Source organism: Neoarius graeffei, chromosome 1 (genome assembly GCF_027579695.1).
Source record: "Neoarius graeffei isolate fNeoGra1 chromosome 1, fNeoGra1.pri, whole genome shotgun sequence".
Classification (NCBI taxonomy): Eukaryota; Metazoa; Chordata; class Actinopteri; order Siluriformes; family Ariidae; genus Neoarius; species Neoarius graeffei.
In genome coordinates, this window is record NC_083569.1 from 101062263 (window position 1) to 101083321 (window position 21059).

At 41.0% G+C, this 21059-nt stretch overlaps 1 protein-coding gene across 7 annotated transcripts in view; it reads right to left on the reverse strand.

Moving 5' to 3' along the window:
- LOC132877656 (zinc finger protein 521) overlaps nucleotides 1-21059 on the reverse strand; it is a 329268-nt gene that overhangs the window by 166491 nt on the left and 141718 nt on the right. For 6 of the 7 annotated variants that reach the window (XM_060913658.1, XM_060913651.1, XM_060913643.1 and 3 more), the window contains 2 exons: nucleotides 15720-19201; nucleotides 14211-14295 (listed from right to left, as the gene is read on the reverse strand). In XM_060913658.1, coding sequence (XP_060769641.1) covers nucleotides 14211-14295; nucleotides 15720-18851 — 3217 coding nt within the window. In that variant the 5' untranslated portion in view covers nucleotides 18852-19201. The remainder of the gene's footprint in view (nucleotides 1-14210; nucleotides 14296-15719; nucleotides 19202-21059) is intronic. The other variant, XM_060913626.1, reaches the window with a different exon arrangement.

A 21059-nucleotide genomic window follows, 5' to 3' on the forward strand; every position in this document is an offset into this window, starting at 1 on the left:
CTGTCTGACTCTCTCTCTCTCTGTCTGACCTGACTCTCTCTCGCTGTCTGTCTGACTGTCTCTCTCTCTGTCTCTCTCTCCCTCTCTCTGCCTGACTGTCTCCCTCTCTCTCTCTCTGACTCTCTTTGTCTGACTGTCTCTCTCTGTCTGTCTAACTCTCTCTCTCTGTCTCCCTCTCTCTGACTGTCTCCCTCTCTCCCTCTGACTGTCTCTCTCTGACGGTCTCCCTCTCTCTGACTGTCTCCCTCTCTCTCTCTCTCTCTGACTCTCTCTCTCTCTGACTCTCTCTCTCTCTCTCTCTCTGACTCTCTCTCTCTCTCTGTCTGACTGTCTCTCTGTCTGACTGTCTCTCTCTCTCTGTCTGACTGTCTCTCTCTCTTTGTCTCTTCCTGTCATAGTCACTTTTACTGTCCTGTCAATGCTTTGGTGCACAATAAAGACGAATGCTCGTGCTCACATTTAGAATTTTATTTCTACTCTCGTCTTTGGATTTATTCACATGCGTGCCTGCATTTTCTAGCTCTTGGTCATAGAATTAACTATTTAAAGGAGAACTGAAGTCATTTTTAAACTTGCTTTATTTCTTAATTAACGTGTTATTCAATTACGTTTTCGGTTTTAGTAACCTTATATCGTGACTCGTATTGGCAACTAATTGCAATTAAATATTCTACTTATCGGCCTATTCGGTTTTTAGCCGTGTTGAATGTAGTTTGTTTGGTCCACGGCAGGCGTCGCTTATCCGCGCGATCTTCACGACACTTGTGCAAGACTTCGAAACGTGAAGTGTCAGCCAGGTGTCAGTGCCGCCATTTTGAAAACTGTTTTCCAAATGAAATATTGCACAAAAACGAGTTTAAATAACAATTAATGACTACTTTTTTTTCAAACTTTCCTGATCGCTATCAAAACAAACAAAACTTCCGGCTTGGTTACATCAGCATTCGAAAGAGGGCGCGCGCGTCTTTTGACAACGTTGGCAGATGTCGGTCACTTTGATTCCCGCTGTATGTTTTACTTCCGTCCTACGATGTCTCGCACAGGTCTCAACGAATCTCGTTTACGGCCATCGCTTTGACATATGGACTGATATATTACAGAGCATATTTCAGACACTCATAACTTGCTAAAGCAGCGACAAAATAGCGATCAAAAATGCATTCCTATATTTAATAAAATGAGATAAATAGAATTTTGATAATAAAAAAAATGTGCCTTCAGTTCTCCTTTAAATTGGAATCAAATCAACAGAGAATCTATTTGATGCTGTATTGATTTTTTAAAAACTTCAAACCCCCCCGACTAAAAAAAAAAACAAATCCCTTCGACCCCAATATGTCTTATAATATCATAATCCTCCTGGTACTGTCTTGATGAGGTGTATTTGTTATACAGTCAGTTAACATTCAGTAAACACGTCATCGCTCAAACTATTCCCACAGGATCTTCAGACAACAGTGTCATGGATAATTTGTGTTCTCAATTCTCGCCAGCAAATTATGTCTCCTTTTCTCTCTCGCTAGGTTCTTTTTTTTTTTTTTTTAAAGACAAAACATGCATGCAATGCATGCTCCAGCAGAAGAGGAGCAGGGATGGGTGTCAGGCTGGAAATCGAAACAAATTCGATTAAAAACAGAAGGCAGGAACAAGGAAGCAAGATGGAATCTCTTGTCTCTCCTGTTCTCATCTCTCTGCTTCTCATCTGCTCGCACTTGGTAGCAGCTCACGGTTCTGCCTCACACAGAGAGGCCAGCTGTACAGTAAATGTGCGCCCTACTCTGCCCCCTAGCCCCCTCCACCATCGCCACCTTCCCACCTCCTGCCCATCGATCCAGGCCTCTCTCTCTCTCTCGCTCTCTTTTTCCCCTTTCCATGTTGTGGATGGAAGCCTGGGCATGCACTCAGCTTTCACCCCCTCCTACCTTGAAAAAAATAATAATAATAAAGAAAACACACCAAAAGGTGACCCTCCAAATCAGCTTTTCCAGAACATTCAGTCTGCGTGTATAAAGTTCCTGACTGTCCTTCAAAACCTCATCCACCAGCTTGGCACAAGTTCTTTGGAAAAAGGGGGGAAAGCCAGTGTAGAAAAAAAAAAACGACGAAATTCGTCGCAATTCCAAAAGCAGCAATCTATGGGGTTCAAGCACGCCTCAAGGACAGCACCCCCAGTGTCCAGATCTTACCATGCTCCATAAAACAATAAAGACACCATAGATAAACGTCATTTCAAGTATTCATGAAATACAGTAGCTTTATGCTTGATGTGATCGATGTGCCTGCTGAAAGCTGATTGGCTTATTTTCTTTATTATTATTATTATTATTATTTTTTTTAATCAGGCAGTCATTAGAAGTCCATTCCAAATCTCATCAAGTGTAGTTTTTGATAATCATTGAGGCTTAGACTATACGGAGTACCAACTCTGTCAAGATTCTCAGACTAGTTCATGTAGGTTTTGCATATGATCTCAAAACAAATGAGCTCCAAACCGATGTGGGTGGAGCAAGAGAGGTTTCTCCTTTTCTTTTTTTTTTTGATGATACAATCTGTGAAGTATTGTCCAAACTGTAAAACAATGTGTTCTCGGACTATTATTAAGCCAATCAGCCTCATCCTGCTCATCTGAGTAGGGAAAGGAGTCCTAGACATGGTTTGGACTGTGAGTTGGCCTAGTGGTTAGTGTGTCCGCCTCTTGACTGGGAGATTGTGGGTTCTACTTGCAGTTGGGTCATACCAAAGACCATTATAAAAACGGTACCTGCTGCAATACAGATGCGAGTAGGGAGTCAAACTCTGGTGGTTACCAGAGGACCAATCCCCCACTGTAACCCTAGCTGTATAGGCAAGACGCCGAGGGCTATGTAAACGGAGATCGGCGCCGCCCAATGCGCCTTAACGGTCTGTGGTGGGTTTCCCAAAAGCCTCTTCACACTAAGGGCATCTTAATTAGGAGAGAGAGTGTTCATTGTGCTGCTTGCTCTACCATTTAACGATGCTCTTTGTGCTACAATGCTTTTGGGAAACTTGGCACTGGTTAGTACTGGGACGGGAGACTGACTGGGAAGACCAGGGCATGGTGCAAGAAGGACTTTAGACACGTGGTTTGGTCTGCATGGTTCATTGAATGGAGAAAAGTGAAGAAGAAGAAGAAGAAGAAGAAGAAGAATTCTAAATGATCCCTTGGACCCCTACAAAAGCCAAGGAGCTTTGGAAGCTTGCTGGATATCCGAGATGGAGGGCAGATTTAGACCTTTTTCCTTGTGCCTGACAACCTCACATCAGGGTACTGAGAAGTAAGCAAGAGGCTTTTGCTCAGCAGGAAAACGTGGAGGAAAAATAGGCTCCTATGGCGCTTTAAGGGTCAAAGTTCACACTGTTGTCAAGAAACAGGGGGATTCTGAAGTGCTGCTGTGATTCTTTTCAGCTTATCTGTCAGTGAAAGACCTTCATATGTATCTCTGGACTGTGAGGAAAAGTTTTTGACATTTTGGTGAAACTTCTGCTCTGTTAACTTACTGCAGTGTCAATGTTATGTTTCAATTTGCCAAGATCTTGCAAAACATTTAATTGTACAATTACACTCATATGTATGTTGCCTGCAAAGCAGAGGTGGACAATAACGAAGTACATTTACTTGAGTACTGTACTTAAGTACACTTTTTGAGTATCTGTACTTTACTTGAGTATTTTTTTTTTGGAAACGTATGACTCAGGGGCGATTTCTCAGAGACAACAAGGGAAGCCGAGCTTCCCCTAAAATTCTCTCCCCAAACTGCGGCATCTACGACGTTGAATTCTCATTAAAACAATAACTTGCATAACATAATATATGCCCAAGATTGTATTTACGTTCATAACTATCCTGTAACTTATTTGAGTGATGTCTGACGAACTTGCAGTTCACTACGAGAATCACCTTTGCTGCCAGGCTGTAACCAGCATTGCCAGATACTGCTGACATTTTCCAGCCAAAATATGTTCGAAACCCACCAAAATGCACTTAAAACCGCCCAATCTGGCAACACTGGCTGTAACCTTTCTTATTTCAATGGGCTCTATGGCTGGCAGCCGGGTATCAGTTGCAGTCTACGAGACGGCTCTGAACAGCCAATTTCGGCTAGTTGTTATTGGTTAAAATCGACAAAATCGTCACTTCCAGGGAAGCCGGGCTTCTCTGGGACTAAACGAGACAGTGGGAGGGGCAAGAAGCCGGGCTGATGAAGGATTATTGGAGGTAGTGTTTGAAAGACATGAGGAGGGCGGTACTTCGGCGAGGAACATGGAAGTATGATCAGTCAGTCCCTAGCGGATGTCGAGAAAGTGTAGTCGTGTGCCAAAGTGCTGTCCGAATTTCTTTTCATATAAACATTTCTTCTCATTGATGTCTCTGTACATTACTCTGTAAATAAATGTAAATATTACTCGTTGTGCTCTGTTAACTTTCATTCATTCTATCAGTTTGATCATTCGTGAATTCACTCGTTTATTTCATTTGTAGTTCAATCTGGTTGTATGCTAGCTTGAGCCTTATTGGGATCTACAGTGCTAGCTGCTTACAGAAATTGGTGAAGTCTCTGGAAAGCACAACCAGCTGGTATGACAGGGTCACAGACCATTTTCTGGAAAAGGAGCAGAGGGCAGAATTTGTGTATAAATAGTGTGCATCATATAATGTTCATGAATCTGAAGTGTGTATATTGTTCAGTAATGTTAAGAGAATGGTGGGCTCTGTGTTATAGGTTATACCTGGGTATAATATTCAAGGTTCTGTGTGTTGCATAGCCTACCTGGTTATGAATTTCCAGACTGTGTTGCAGAAGATGTTCAAGGATGTGTTGCGCAGCTGGGTGTTGTGTTAAAGACTCTGTGTTGCATATCAGGGTATGATGTTCAAGGCTCTTCGTTGAATAGCCAGTGATTTTTGGATGTTTGATATTTTTAAGGATATGAGGCACTAGCCTGGCAAGCCAGACTATAACATGAAATGTACAAGCAAAAATACTTTCTGCCACTAGGTAGGGTTGTCTAGTTCACTATGTTAATGGGGCACACCTTTCTATGCTTTGATATCCGGCCTACAGGTTTTATGATGAATGCGTAAAATGGGCTTCCCCTGTTTTAAAAACCAGCAGCCGCCACTGGTATGACTTTAACTTCACTACATTTGAAAGACAAATATCGTACTTTTCACTCCACTACATTTCTATCAAGGTCCTCGTTACTATGAAGCAGCTTTGAAAGTGTTTTTCTTTTCTAAAATGTGATTGGTTTTTTTTCGCAGGTGACACTGAGACAACCTATCAGTAATCACTAGGGTCACGTCACATCCATAGACTGTATAAAATCAAGTTCAATGATTTCCCAGTAGCGTTATTTGAACACGATCAGCTGATGGCAGAATGGAAGGAGGCGGTTCTTCTAAAGAACGCACGCGCTCACGGCCCACAAACCCATGTTTCAGTTTTCTGAAAGGATAAAAGATTCATTTCATTTTAAATGTTTGCTTTGTTTGCCTAAAATGAACCACATCACGGCCTACAAAAACTCGCTGTCCAAACTGCGGAAGCATATCGAGGTATATAAACGTTTTATTCCAAGAGAAAGCTTGCAATGAAGTTGTCTGTGCTTTTAGAGCTAGCGATAACGTTGCAAACGTAGCTATGCAGTCTGGTTAGTCAAATGACTTTCTGTGGATTTGCCCACCAAGTTGCCGTCGCCTTGTCCACGACTAACGTTAACACATAGCTAGTTAACTTGGACACTGTAAGTTAGCATGTAAAAACAAACGGAGTTACGCCAACATGAATAACGTTAACTTATCTGAAGTCCTTTCAGAAATATGTTTAGCATAATCTTGCCAAATCAACAGAATGCAGAAATCTTTCTTTTCTAGTAGCGTTAGCTACCCAATATGATTTTGAGTTTGAAAAGAGTTTGCTAGCATGTCAGGTGGAGCTTCACTGACTAGCTAGCTTAACGTTAAACCACCATGATGGCAAAGCATGCGTTCATTTTGTAAATCCAGTCGGTCGTTTCAGAGGCATTAGGTTTTGTAAGCGTTGTGGCAATAAGACAACAATGCATTGACCGAAAATGTACTTTTAATACTTAAGTATTTTTAAAAGCAAGTACTTCAGTACTTTAACTAAGTAAAAATTTGACTGGACAACTTTCACTTGTATCGGAGTAACATTTGACCAGCGGGATCTGTACTTTGACTGAAGTAATTAAGTTGGGTACTTTGTCCATCTCTGCTGCAAAGTAAAAGACAAATTAGCGTTCTTCAAAAAAAACAACAATAATATAATATACGCTTGTGTGTATGTGCTGTCTTCATGGATAACTCTCCGTACCTTGAACGCCAAGCTCCTGTCTGTAGAGGAAACACATCTGAAGTGTGTGTGCTGAGCACATGCAGGCCTTAATAAACATCCTTCAAAAACTAGGAAGCTAACGACAGGTTTGATAGTGACCGCAGAAGCTCAGAGAGGCATAAACCCTGGCATCCACTCCTCCTGTCTTCCTCTCACCCTCTCTGGTGACACATCGCATGCCTTTAGTTGTGTGAATTAGCCATGCCAGCAAACTCCAAACTAAAGAGATGCCAGCTGTCTTCTGGCCTGCTTCGAAATTGCTCCACGGTCACCAGCAATCGAATTTTTTCAATTTGTTTTTTTCCTACAGATGGACAGGAATATCACATTGAGTCCCATGATCTGAACGGCCAGCTGTATGGCGAATGTGGATGGATCCATCTGGACCTTGAGAGCTGTCTCTTCACTCCCAAGGGCATGCGGCTACTGGTTCAGGCCAATACGCACCACTAATAACGTGATTAGGATGTTATATGTTTCCCTTTTTTCCACACATGTCCAATTGGGTCCATTAGGCAAAAGCTGGACTCATCACCACGTCATTGAAGTTATCAATTCTCTAAATTCTCAGGGATACTTTATGCAGTTTGGTTTTGGGGGTCACAGGGACGATGGGTGCAAAGGTTGAACAGAGCGATACATCAGAATCACTCTGTGCCTCTTTCTTAGTGGCCATATCTCAGATTAGACTCGGAGGACATGTTAATTTACTTTATTCTATTTTGTGCCATCGTGTCATCTATATATATAGAGCTATCGGGGTGAATCAACAGCCATAAAGCAAGGAGCGTAGGGCCAGGAACAGCACCCCTAAGAGCAGAGCGCCTGCTCCATTACCTACGCTAATAACAGTGACAGCTGAGCAGAGATGACCCCCGGCCTCTCGTTTCGCCTCTCCTGTGCAGATGGCCATTAAAAGGAGAAAGTGTCCCCTTTTTTCAAGGGAGAAGGCATTTGGACCCTTTTCCAAATGAGGCCTCTGCTTCCCCCTTCCCGTTTTGCTTTTCTGGCACATGCTGTCTGTGAGGTAATTACGATCCAGTCCAGATTTGCCCCTCCACCCCATGCTGATCCACCCCACCCCAACCCCAAAAGCCCAACCTACCCACTACCATCACCCAAAGGAAGACTGTAGTGGGCACCTGAGTATGGGCTGTGCATCATATGCCACTTGGATCGTGACTTTCAGCCATTTTGAAATGTCTGATATGACTACGGGGTTATTATTTTCTTCATAGTCACTGTACAAGGACACAAAGTGTTGAATCTGTCTACATATATCAATGAAAAGCTGTTTCCTATGCAGCCTCTGCCTCTGGTTATTTTTTAATAAGGCCACAAATCTAAGACTGCGTTTGGATCTCCATAACTTTGAGGCCAACGTAATAATCCATAGTAACAACATATATGAGATTTTGTGGCCCTCATATTGTGGAGTCGTGGTTATAAAATGTGTACCTTGGGCACAAAACTTAATATGTTGAGGAATGTCATACTTAATAAAAGGTATCCAGGTAATTATTGAGCAGGAACATGCGGAAAAATCTGTGTTTTGAGAATAAGGTAGGCGTATCGGACGCTCGCTGGCCGTGCTGTGAAAATTATCCATGCAGACGCTCATCTAAGTTTCCAAATCTGTCACTGCTTAACTCTTGAATATTTTCTATTGTGAATACTATCATTAAAAAGCTTATAATCTCTGCTTTCCAAAGAAATGTATCTGGTTAAGATCTGTTCAGTACTTTGGGAGTAACAGCAGGTTGAAGTTGGTACAACAGAGTAAAAACTCTGCTCGCATGATGTCGGGTACGGAAGTCGCGAGAGGCCCTTCATATAATCCTTTTTTTTTTTATTCACCTTGTTATCCCGAGATAACGACATAATTAATTCAGGATCTCGAGAAAACAACACAACTAATTCGAGATCTCGAGAAAACAAAACCGTTATTCCGAGATCTCGAGAAAACAAAACAATTATTTCATGATCTCGAGTAAACAGCTGAGAAATGGTTCATTCAGGTGCGCCAAGAGACTTGTGATATGCTGACTTTGGGGCTATTTCTCATTCTGTATAGATGCAACTTTGGTCATTAGAATGTCTGGAATAATCGATCACCTAATAAGGCAATATTTTGATCAGGGGTTGACACAGGGAGAGATTGCATTAAGTCTTTTAATAAGGGATAATTTCAAAATTAGTCCGCGGCACCTACGCAGAAGACTGGCCCGGCTTCGTCTCTACCGACGGAGATACAGTGATCCAGCTGAGATCATGAAATAACGGTTTTGTTTTCTCGAGATCTCGAATTAGTTGTGTTGTTTTCTCGAGAACCTGAATTAATTATGTCGTTATCTCGGGATAACAAGGTGAATAAAAAAAGATTATATGAAGGGCCTCTCGCGGCTTCCATAGTCGGGACACTGCCAGTGCTTTTCTTTTTGAGTCACAGTAAAGCAGTCAGGCTCTGTCTCTCTCTCTCTCTCTTCTGATCGGTTTCTGACTGGATTACTCGTCAATATCAATCAGATAACTTTTATAGGGATGTTCTCTAAAACAGCTCTCACTGTTTCTAATGAAGTATTCAGCAAAATCTTCTGTCAGCTAGTTTTGATGTTACAATTCACGGGAGACTTTAAACTGAGTTTTCATAGCTTTACCTACTTGTTTTTTTTTTTCCAAATCAAACTGATTCATATGAATAAATAACTAGTTTAGAATAAAATTGTAGTTGTTTTGATGAAAAATTTCGAGCTCTTAGTGGTAGGAATGATATTTTTAAAAAACAGATGTCAGAAACGTGAGTGTCAATTTCAGTTCAGTTAATGTGAATTGTTTATTGAATGTGGATCAGAGAGTTTTTTCGAATTTCGCCTTGAAAGCGGTGAATATTATCATTTATATTCTTTCATATAAACACTAGTAGGCCCTACTTAGAAATACAAAGGCCTACAGAGCACAAAGAGGAGGTTAGAAATAATCTTTTATTACTTTTTTATTGAGTGTACCGATGTAACTTTAAAAAAAAAAAAACTAATTAGCACAATTAAGATTGATTAAATACTTCTTTTCATAATTTGTTTTTACAAAATTTTCAAACTTTGTATTCAGTATCCAACAATCTATGTGCCTTCCAATTTCCACGTAAATATCTTGAAAAATAAAAAAGTTAAGAAAAAACATTTCATCTCATTGGTTAATGAGGCCCATTTTGGACCATGTGATCCTCATACAGAATATTACGACCGTTTTCTAAAAATTAAGCTGTTTCTTTGATCTTTGATTTGTAATATGTCAAGAACGGATAAACATATTTTAATTCTGTACAAAGGATATTGTTCTGCATTCAATTCTATATGTCCTTATACATCAATACTGAAGTCTAATATTCTCTCCATTCTATGCTCAAACTCAGTTTGTTAATTAATCCAGATATTGGCTTAATATAATCATTTGTGGCCATACCTTATTCAAAAAATATTCACCATGGCACCTAGTCGCCCCCCCCATGCCAGTATCTGGTCTTCCCAGACAGTCTCCCATCCCAGTACTAACTGGGCCCTTAAGGCGCATTGGATGGCGCCAATCTCCACTTCTATAGCCCTAGTTTCTCTGCGTCTGAAATCACTCACTCGTTCACTACTCCCTATTCACTATCTAGGGAATGCTATATAAAGGACTATACAGTGAGCTCATTGGTAAAATAAAAAAAAAAAACACTTTCGGACGCGACTCCGGCGCGCTGTTATTTACGTCATTACCGTCACACAATTAAAACGTGCCAAATCAGTTGGCTGGTGGGCTTTCAAAATAATAAATAAATGCATGTATTTTTGTGATAAATCCATATTATACTGGGCGCATTTCCCACATTAATAAATACAAGGTACTTTGTTTCTGCTGCATCTTTCAGTTCTTTTAAATCAAGGCTGAATAATTTCTTTCTTCTTCGCTGCTGCCTTTCATTGAATCAAATTTGAGGCTTTTGATTAATTCCTCGCTCTGCACTGTAACTTTTATTCTTGTATTTTATCTGTCTTATTCTATTTTAGCTTATTTCCCCCCTATTCTCTTACTATTTTTAATTGTACTTGAATATCCGTTTATAATGTGTTTCTTCCTCTGTCCATTCACCCCAACACACTTTTTTTCAGCGTGATCGCAATGCATGATGGTATATATTGCTTGGTTAGTGCCCATTGGTTGTACACTACTTTTCACAGTGCATTGTGGGATACTATGAATCCACTAAATAGGGTGAAATAATTCTCACTATACATTCGGACAGCACTACAAAATGGCGAACTCACTATATACTGAGTAGTGAGCGATTTCGGACGCAAGGCAAGGCAAGGCAAGTTTATTTATATAGCACATTTCATACACAGTGGCAGTTCAATGTGCTTTACAGAAGTAAAAGCAAAACAGTAAACAATAGAGAATAAAATTACATAAAATAAATGGGAAGAAATATAATAAGAATTAAACAATAGTAGAAATAAAATAATAAAATGAAGTAGAAGTTCAAATAGGGGAAAAAAAAACCAGCAGAATAAAATAGAATAAAAGTTAAGTAAAATTTGAAACATGCAGAGACTGTAAAAGTAAAGATTATAAAACATGTAAATAAGACAATATTAATTATTTAACAGAAAGCATCTGAACACAGCTTGGTCTTTAACCTAGATTTGAAGCTGCCAACAGCAGGAGCATTTTTAATGTCCTCTGGCAGTTGGTTCCATAGCTGCACTGCATAGTAGCTAAAAGCTGCTTCACCACACTTTGTTTTAACAACAGGTTTTAATAGTAAATTTTTTTGTTGCGATCTGGTAGACGCAGGGATTGACGCCCCACTCATATCTGTATTGCAGTGTGCCTTGCCAGATGGCAGCAGGTACCATTTTTATGATGGTCTTTGGTATGACCCGACCGCAAGTAGAACTCACGATCAACCGGTTGAGAGGCGGACACGCTAACCACTAGGCCAACTCGCGGTACTGTACATAGATATAGCATTCTTTACTTACCATGTAAATCTGTCCATCACACCGAATCAAACAAACCAGCCATAAATTAGTTTCCCATCTCTCTAGGAGTGCTTACGTACAGGTTTGAATGTCTTATACTGTACAATGAACTATTCTCCATACCCTTAAGTTCCCAAAAATGACCCTGGGCAATGCAGAGTAATGAAAGATCCAACAAAGAAATCAGTAATAAATAATAAATAAACAAAGAACATCTTTTGTTTATCTATAATCAGAAGTATTATGGAATAGAACATCAGCAAAAAAAAAAAAAGTCTGTTTCACAAATTCAAACTGAATACCAATAAAGGATGATGTCGGTGTGGGTAAGTGTGAATATTTAGAGCTGAGAAACATTAATGCATGTACTATATCATTCACAGACCTATGTAATATTAATAACATAAATAAATAAATAAGTTAGTGCCATGAATCAGTAATGTGTTTGAAAATCACTGTGTACTGCCAGGAAAAATGCACGCAGGTCAATAAGTCTCTGTTTTGGATTTTAAATATACTCATTTTATTAATGCTCATCACACTATATACAGTATCAGTGTTTGTTCAGTAAACATATAGCCCATAATACCCATAAGGGCCCGGTCCCACAACACCGATAACTATAACTATAACTATAACTGACTAACTACCTCTGCCTGAATTGAGTTCCAGTATGGAGCAGAAACACCACAACTATAATCCCGACTATATCATCACTCGGCCCTGATGCTCAGGGAAATAAATGCATGCAACTTAGGAATAGTCATGGAAGTTTTTTCCAAGTAGTAGCACATAATTCCGGGTCGTACTGTACAGCTCAGACTTCAAAACAACCCATGCTCATACTCCGGTGGTTGATATAATACAGACAGATCACGGATTACGGAAATATAATAAAAAAGGATACAAATACGGAGTGGTTACGGATTTTAATCCAGATGCTAATAATTAACGGATTGGTCACGGATGTTTCAGTATATTATAGATTGGTTACCGATTTCATCCGATGCATCACGGATAAAAAATTAAAGAAGTCTAAAACAATTAAACATTTGGACTGCCAAAGTTCATAATTAAAATATCTTACCTGCATGTACACTACCGTTCAAAAGTTTGGGGTCACTTTGGAATGTCCTTATTTTTGAAAGAAAAGCACTGTTCTTTTCAATGAAGATCACTTTAAACTAATCAGAAATCCACTCTATACATTGCTAATGTGCTAAATGACTATTCTAGCTGCAAATGTCTGGTTTTTGGTGCAATATCTCCATAGGTGTATAGAGGCCCATTTCCAGCAACTCTCACTCCAGTGTTCTAATGGTACAATGTGTTTGCTCATTGCCTCAGAAGGCTAATGGATGATTAGAAAACCCTTGTACAATCATGTTAGCACAGCTGAAAACAGTTGAGCTCTTTAGAGAAGCTATAAAACTGACCTTCCTTTGAGCAGATCGAGTTTCTGGAGCATCGCATTTGTGGGGTCGATTAAATGCTCAAAATGGCCAGAAAAATGTCTTGACTATATTTTCTATTCATTTTACAACTTATGGTGGTAAATAAAAGTGTGACTTTTCATGGAAAACACTAAATTGTCTGGGTGACCCCAAACTTTTGAACGGTAGTGTACTGTATATGTTTACTTTATTCATTCACTATTGATATTTCACAGAAAATAATCACATATCCGTGAATAAAAGATTCGTACTTTGTATTATATTTTTTTTTCTGTGAATCCGTATTCCGTGACTTTGTGATGCAATAAGGATGTACAAAGATGCCCAGGGGAAAACAGCACATGCTCAGATGACATCACAATTACCTGATTGGTCAGATGTTTATCGGATCAGGTCCAGGCCTGGAAAAATGGCTCCAGAAGCAAATCTCACTGATACGGATAAACCCAGGCCTGGGGTATAGGGATCGTTATCGGTCTGGTGTGAGCACCAACCACATAAACTGTTGTAGTTATAGTTATGGGTATTGTGGGACCGGGCCTTAATACAACGGGCTTTACACATATCTGATTTCCACATAAGTGGTGTGTCCATACTCCCTTGACCACCTTTCACCTGATCTCACTTGAGGTACTTTTACAAAACAACCAAACACCTGTAACTCAATTACTACTAAACCAACTTGAACAACTGACACAATGTAAAGTTTCTCCACCGTAAATATTCTCCATTGTTAATATTTTGAAACCGAGCCTTTTTCCAAACATTCTAAAATATTACAGAAACGTATTTTCTACTAGGCCTGTACTCAAATCCTACCTCCAGTTATAGTGATGCCAATGATTTCCCATATGTCCCATATAACACTACCATGTTAACAAATTTCCCATAGTCCTGGTCTTACCCAGAAACAAGTCTTGGTCCTAACAATGTCTTCAACGTCAGTAGTGTTTAAAGTGTTCATTCTTAAAAGAATATCTAAAAATGTATGCTGCCCTGCAAATGAGTTCAGTGTTTCCAGGATAGTCTACTTATCCACCATGACCCTGACCAGAACAAACTCGTTACCGAGGATGAATAAACGAAGCTTTTCCATTACATCAACATGAATCATAATTTGGTGCAGATGCAGATGTGTAGTTTTTTAGTTTTTACCCCTTGGGATATTGAGTACAATGGTTTCGCTGAACAGTAAGGGTGCTGATTGTGTGCTTCTTGCATTAACACCAGATTCGCAATCACACAATGTGTATTTTTCACCACCAAACTGCTGTAAGAAAACTGAGGGGAAAATATATAAATTCGAATCAATATGTGGAAAACGTACAATTCTAAAATACAAATAACAAACTTACCAAGCATATGATTTGCCACATGAACCTGAATGTCCCATTCACTATGGAAGACCATCTGACATTTGATGCACTGGTATGTCTTCTTCTAGAAAAAAGTGACAGACGCAGAGTAGAAACAGTAACGTAGACTATAAATAGAGTAAAAATGTAATTAAGCATAATATTAAACCAAGCATTCATCTCACAAAATCATACATAATGTTCACTATTGGTGCATGCTATGGCATACTAACTGATATAATAAACGACAATGCCGGGGTGGCCCTATATTTAGCCGGGACCATCCCCGGCCCAAACCATCAATGGCTTGGAGCATGGGGAAAATAATTTTCACTAATTTTGGTCACTGATCTTATTCTTGCATTAATCATCAATTCAACTGCACTCTGCATTTTCACATGGCAGCCCAGACGCCGACAGCATCACAGCAGATTAAATAGGCGCTACCAAATAAGGAAATTCTCCCCTCCCCTCTATTGCAGTTGGTTTGGTCCAAGACTCCTCCTCTGTATTGCGGGGAACTTAAACAACATTGGCGCGAAACAGCGCGCGTCAGTGATGGAGGGCAGAAAGAGGCCAGGTGGAACCGAAAGGGCGAAGCTTAAAAAAAGGAAGGAGGTGGCAGCAAAATGTGCCAAATTGACAGATATGTTCTCAAGACCAGCTGGTAGGTTACGAAAGATATGGAGTATGATAACCCTGTTTGTCGATTTTATCAGTCTATGCTAGGCCTATAATGTGTCGATAGTTTGCGATGTCAATTCAGCTTTTTGATGTCATGTGAAATCTCGCAATTTACACGGTATAGATGTGGTGTATGTCTTAATTCTAAGAAGAACCGGACATTGCTTTACATCCCAGTTATTAACAATTTTAGATGAACAGGTCACAAATGTGCTGTTGCGCGTTATTTCCTCATTCAGCCTATTTCATCTCGCTGTCACACCGTGCATTTCCACAGGTGTGCGCACATTGTGGTTATGAACACATAGGCCTAGAAGTCATATTTGATGTTAAATAATTGTTGTTAAATATATAACTTAGAAGAGGTGTATGCGTATGCCAATATTCTAAGCAGAATCGAACACTTGCCTACATTTCATTTAACCATTTTTGAGTTGCCTAATGCGCCCTCACGCTTTATCTGCCAGTTGCTGAGTACCCAGCATTGTTGATTTTCCATTATTTTCGAGGCGTATGCGGCATGTAATGCACAAGCATTGGTTCAAATGCACGCGAGAACCTATATTGTTAAAGTGAAGTGAAGTTTACCTGAATTTAAACCAAATAAAAAAGCATTGTGAAACAGTTATTTGTTTTATCTTTTTTAATGTACTCAAATTCCTCCTCCATTTCAAAGTGGCCTGAATGTGAATTAAACTCCCGGACTGAAAACAGGGCCCACTCCGGCCCTGATAAACGATTACATCAAATGGCACTGAGAGCAAGTCAAAGCCTATATGAAACATTCATAACAATGTACAATGCATGTACAAAGCTTTGCCTTACCTCTTCGCTTTGGGAAGGACTCACTCTTGGCATGGGGGATCCTTGAGGAGTCCTCACTTGATTGCCAGTTCCCTCTCCTGTCTGCTCTCTGTGCACTGTTTGAAGATGTGTCTGCAGCTCAACCTCTGATTCAAACTTCACATTGCAGCTGGAGCATCTTGTCTTGGCAACAGTGGATGATATTGATGAAGATGATGATGTGGAATAGGTTGTCCCCTTTCTTTTTACACCACAGGGGCTCAAACTCTCCCCTTGATTCCACCCTGCATTAGAGGGTGCTGGTGTTTGCCCCCCTGCATGCTGCTGCTTTCCACCATTTATGGTTGGACTGGAGCTTTTGCTAGCGCTTACACATGTGGCACAGAGACCATAAGGTAGCCCATTAATATCAAGCTTCACCATGTCCTGCTTGGAGCGGAACTCTTTAAGACATGAAGCACACTTGAAGAGCTTCAGACTCTGGTGATGCTGGTGGTGAGGAATGGTGGCACGGCCACAAGGGTGATTGGTGGACATGGCTCCTGTCTTCTGCATGTGGAAGGTGCCATGGATCTTCAGCTCTAAGGTTGATGTAACGGTCTGCATACAGACCACACAGCGAAAACCAGTCAGAGAGTTGCGCAAATCTGGATGCATTTGACAGTGCTCCAGGAAGTCTTCCTCACTCTGCAATGGTAACTTGCAGATTCGGCAGCTGCCTGTGTCCAAGCTCTTACTGTGAGTAACCTTATGCTCTGTCAAAGTAAGTAGAGAGGGGAAACGCTCTCCACAAATGGGACACATATAATGCTTTACAGGTCCCAGGTGAGTTTGCATATGTTCACGGAGCCCTGCTTCAGAGAAGAACGTTCTAGAGCAAACATTGCATTTGTGGCTCCCCTTGATTATTTCTGCCTTCTTCTTGTGCATCGCAGTCTCTCCTGGTCGGATGTTGTGATCACGGAGCTGGTGATTGGTCAAGAGAGACTCCATAGTATAAGATGCCCCACAGATATCACAGGTATACATGACCTCTGAAGACTCAACATCCTCTTCGCTTCCATCATGACTGTTGTGAGACTCTCCTGTACCAGGTCCTCCATGGCTATTAGTAAGGATGCTCTGCATTTCTGCATCATCTTTTGCACCTGATTCACCACCACCACCACCACTTGTAGAGCCATTGGTGCCACAGTTTTGGGCCTTTCCCTCAAACACACAATGTTTCTCACGTAAATGACGTTCCAACAAGATGATAGCATGAAAAGCCTTGTTGCAGAAGCGGCAGTTATATTTCTTGCTGTGTGTGGTAATGTGGCACTGCAGCTCAACTTCTGTACCAAAGGACTCCCCGCAAAAAATGCAGCGGTGAACCCGGCCCTGGTTCTCCAAATGGCTGTGCTTGACATGCAGCTGAAGTTCAGTCTCGTGACGGAAATCCCAGTTACAAGATGTACAGCGGTAGACCTTCTTCTCATTGCTGTGTTTTACTGCAAGATGAAGCTGAGTCGAGACTTTAGAATCAAATACCTCTTGGCAAAGAGTGCAACGAAAGAACACAAAGGTGTGCATATCAAGAAGGTGCTTCTGCAGGTCATCTACTGATGTGAACTGCTTGTCACAACTTTCACAGATGTAGTATGTGGAAGTTACAGTAAAGTGGACAGTCACATGCTTCAGCAGAGCTTCCTGGCTGGGAAAGTCTTTGTTGCACTGTGGACAGGTGAGCTGTGGTAGCATACCATCAAGGTGAGTCTTCAGGTGAGTCTGGAAAAGATCAAGACTAGTGTACTTAGCACCACACTGGTTACAGATGAATTCACTTGCTGAGCGGGATGAAGCACTGCCATGTTTGAGAAGGGTAGCTTGATCTACAGATATGGAAGATGAAGGGCTAAGGGCTCTGTGGGTTCTTCTCCCATTATTGATATAATTCAGTGCCAGGGGGATGTTCTTGTGGTTTTCTTTGATGTGCTTGTTCAGCTTCAAGACACTGTTGAAGATGGGAGAATTGGTACAATAAGAGCAGGAATACACCTCCACAATAGGATCTTTAGGGGTGACTGCAAGTGGAGAGTCAAATCGCAAGCTTCCAGAATCACAGTGGGTCTGTCGCACATGTTCTTCTAGTGTGGCCTCAGTCAGAAATCCCATGAAGCACTGGGGGCAGAAAAAGGCATTGCTCTCCTTGGCTACTGGGCTGGGAAAGCCATGTGAGCAACGAATGTGCTCCTGCAAGGCATTGAGATCTCCTAGCATCTCTGGACAAAAGTTACACTGTAACAAGGCATCAGACAAGCTGGCAAGTAGGGTGGATGGATCTTCAGCATTGTGGACTTGTTTCAGATGCTCGTTTAAGTTGACCAGAGATGGAAGGATCTCTAAGCAGAACTGGCAAGTATGGGCCTGCTCAGGTTTATCAACATGCATTGTCTTTAGGTGAATCTGAAGGACAGCAAGACTGGAGAATATTTGTTTGTTGCAGTAGATGCAACTGTAAGCTACTTTCGGTTGTTTAGCAGGTCGTCCACAAATATCATTTGTGTGCTGGCCAGCACGCTTTCTTCGTCCACGAGTCTTGGGCACAGTGGGAGCAGTGTCTACCATGGTTGAACTATCAACAGAAAGATTTGAGTCTGGAGTGGTGCTTGAAACAGATGTGTATCCGACAGTCAACAGAGAAGGACTGTTGCTGTGGTTGCTGGACTCTGGCAGTTGGTGAATGTCCATGTGTGCATACAACTCTTCCACAGTGGGGAAGTGATCAGAGCATACAGTGCATATATGGCCCTTTTGGTCTCGATTATGTGCCTGGTCAATATGGCTAAGTAAAGTACCTTCGTCACTGAATGGCTCATGGCAGTAGATGCACTGCAGACCAGGCCCGACACTTCCTTCTTCTGGGGGTGAACATTCAGGGTGGCACTCGGCAATGTGCTTCTGGAGCTCCTCGGGCACATCAAAGCCCTCTTCACAGCGGCTGCACTTGCGTGCTTCCTTTAGTTTCCACTCTTCTGCTCCAGAGATCCCTGTGCTCTGACCTTCCTTCCCTCGCTCATGCACCTGCATGTGTCCAAGGAGGGAGCTGGAGGACAGGAACCCTCTGCGGCACACAGGGCATTTATGAGGCTTATTTGTGGCGTGCGTCTTCATATGGATCTTAAGGTGGTCACTGCGTGAGAAAGCAGAGTTGCACTCACTGCAGTGGTACTTCTTGTCACCAGTGTGGAGCTTGATATGCCGGTCACGGCTGCGCTTATGTTTGAATAGGCGACTGCAGAAGGTACAGCTAAAAGGGAGCTTGTCACTATGGCTCTGCTCGTGACGCTTAAGGAAGCTCAGGCGACTGAATGATTTGTCACAGAACTGGCATGGGTAGGGCAAGCCAGGGCCCCCTTCATCTTCACCAAAATCGTAATCGTGTACTGGAGATGTTTGGTCTTTGCTCGATGGTGAGGAAGCAGGCCAGGAACAAGATGGGTCATCTTCTAACTCAGCCCCATCTGCAAATAAAGAAAGGGTAAAATAATTTGTAACTGCATACAAATGTACAGAAAAAAGGTTATTCAATGAAATTGAGTCGTACATGAGCCAATGGCCAACAAGGTGCATAGCACCGAGCTGGCTATAAGCCATGTAGGATGAGACTGAGTGGAATAACGGTTTTATTCTATCCACATTCACTGGATTTTGAGAAACAGAGCATTTTTATTTTTTGCAAATTCGATAAAAACTTTATACAAAACGTCAGACAAAATCATTTCCGCTTAGAATGTAGACACTTGTTGGCTATAATAATAATTCTTGAAAAAGAAAAAAAGATATGTTCTTACAATCAAATACTTTTATTCCATATTTTGTTGCTTTTCTGTATTTTGGGGTTTTCTTCTTCTTCTTCTTTAGAGTTTTTTGGTGGTTGGCAAACCAACTTAAAGGTGCATTACTGCCACCGACTGGGCTGGAGTGTGAAACAGGAGATTTTGGGGGGGAAAAAAACCCTATATTCTTTTAGCTATTTCTGTTTCTTTTAAATACTTGATAATTTTTGGGGTTTTGTTTTTGAGTAGAGTTTTTATTTCATCCTTGGTTAGTTCAGCAACATGCTCTGCCAATTTGTTTTTCTCTACTCACGGAATATGAGCTGATATCCTAGTAGTAGAGTAGCCAATCAGAGCGCGCGATTGCTCATATCCAGTGAATGTGGATAGAATAAATATAGTATATATGTCTGTAGTATGCTTTGTTCATAAAAAGGCATAGACCAAAGACAAGTATGCACATAATTAAACAGAGAGAGAGAGAAAGGTGGTACGGTATTCAATTACAATGACAAAAAAGATTTCCATAAAAGAAAAATGGAGAAATTAACCTCGTATGTGGCCACCTAATGGTAATACCCACTGAGACAGAAAAGGTCATTTCTGACATTTGAATCCAGTAGCTGTCTGTGGGGTTTGTGTTTATTTAGAGGGACACCAGACAAGAGATAAATTAATACTTAATAATTGCTTTCATTCCGATACCAAATGACCACAAGAAACCTAAATCCATTTCAAAACTTCATGCCCATTTGTCCTACCATTTACCGAGATTACCATGAATAGTGAGACATGCCAGCAAAAATGCCTTAGGGCTAAAAATGAAACCTGTTGGTGATTTGGCAGATTTCGTGACTCTTCATGGTATTAGACAAAGAGGTCTGAACTACATTGTTGCGCAATTCTCTGTTCATATAACAGTCCATAACTATTACCAATTTTTTTTTTTTTTTAGCTTTGCGTTGATTAAATGCCCACTGACCCCACTTAGTTTAAACGGTGAGGGTTTTTTATACTTATCTGCAAGTGTAATCCTTGTAACTAGAAAAGAAAGAGCAAAGAGCAGATCTGGCAAAACAGAAAAACAAAGGGAAACGGACAAGATTTATGAGACCTCTGCAGGAAAGCATAAAACACTTCTTTGAATGTCGTCTGCTCTCCATCCTTGGACTGGCTTCTCCAGCCACTTCGATTGTTTTTCTTTTGAGCACAGCCCTCTGCCTTCTGTCAGGATAACATGCCCTTGTTGATCACATAACCCACTGTACCCAATCTTCAGGAAACAGATGAGGACACATGTTGACCTCCTGTTCCTCAAACTGCTGAAAGAGGCACATTGATGGGCTAGCCTTGCAATGTCCTCTTGCTGGAAGTCTCCCACCCTGGGCAACATGCCAACTAAAAAAAAATATATCTACCATACTTATCTACTGTTTCTAATCTGCCTCGATTTATAAAGTTGACTGCTTTTTAAAGGCAATTTAATTATCACCTCCATATTTTCTCCTCTACCAGAATTAACCAAATTCTTCAACCACATACT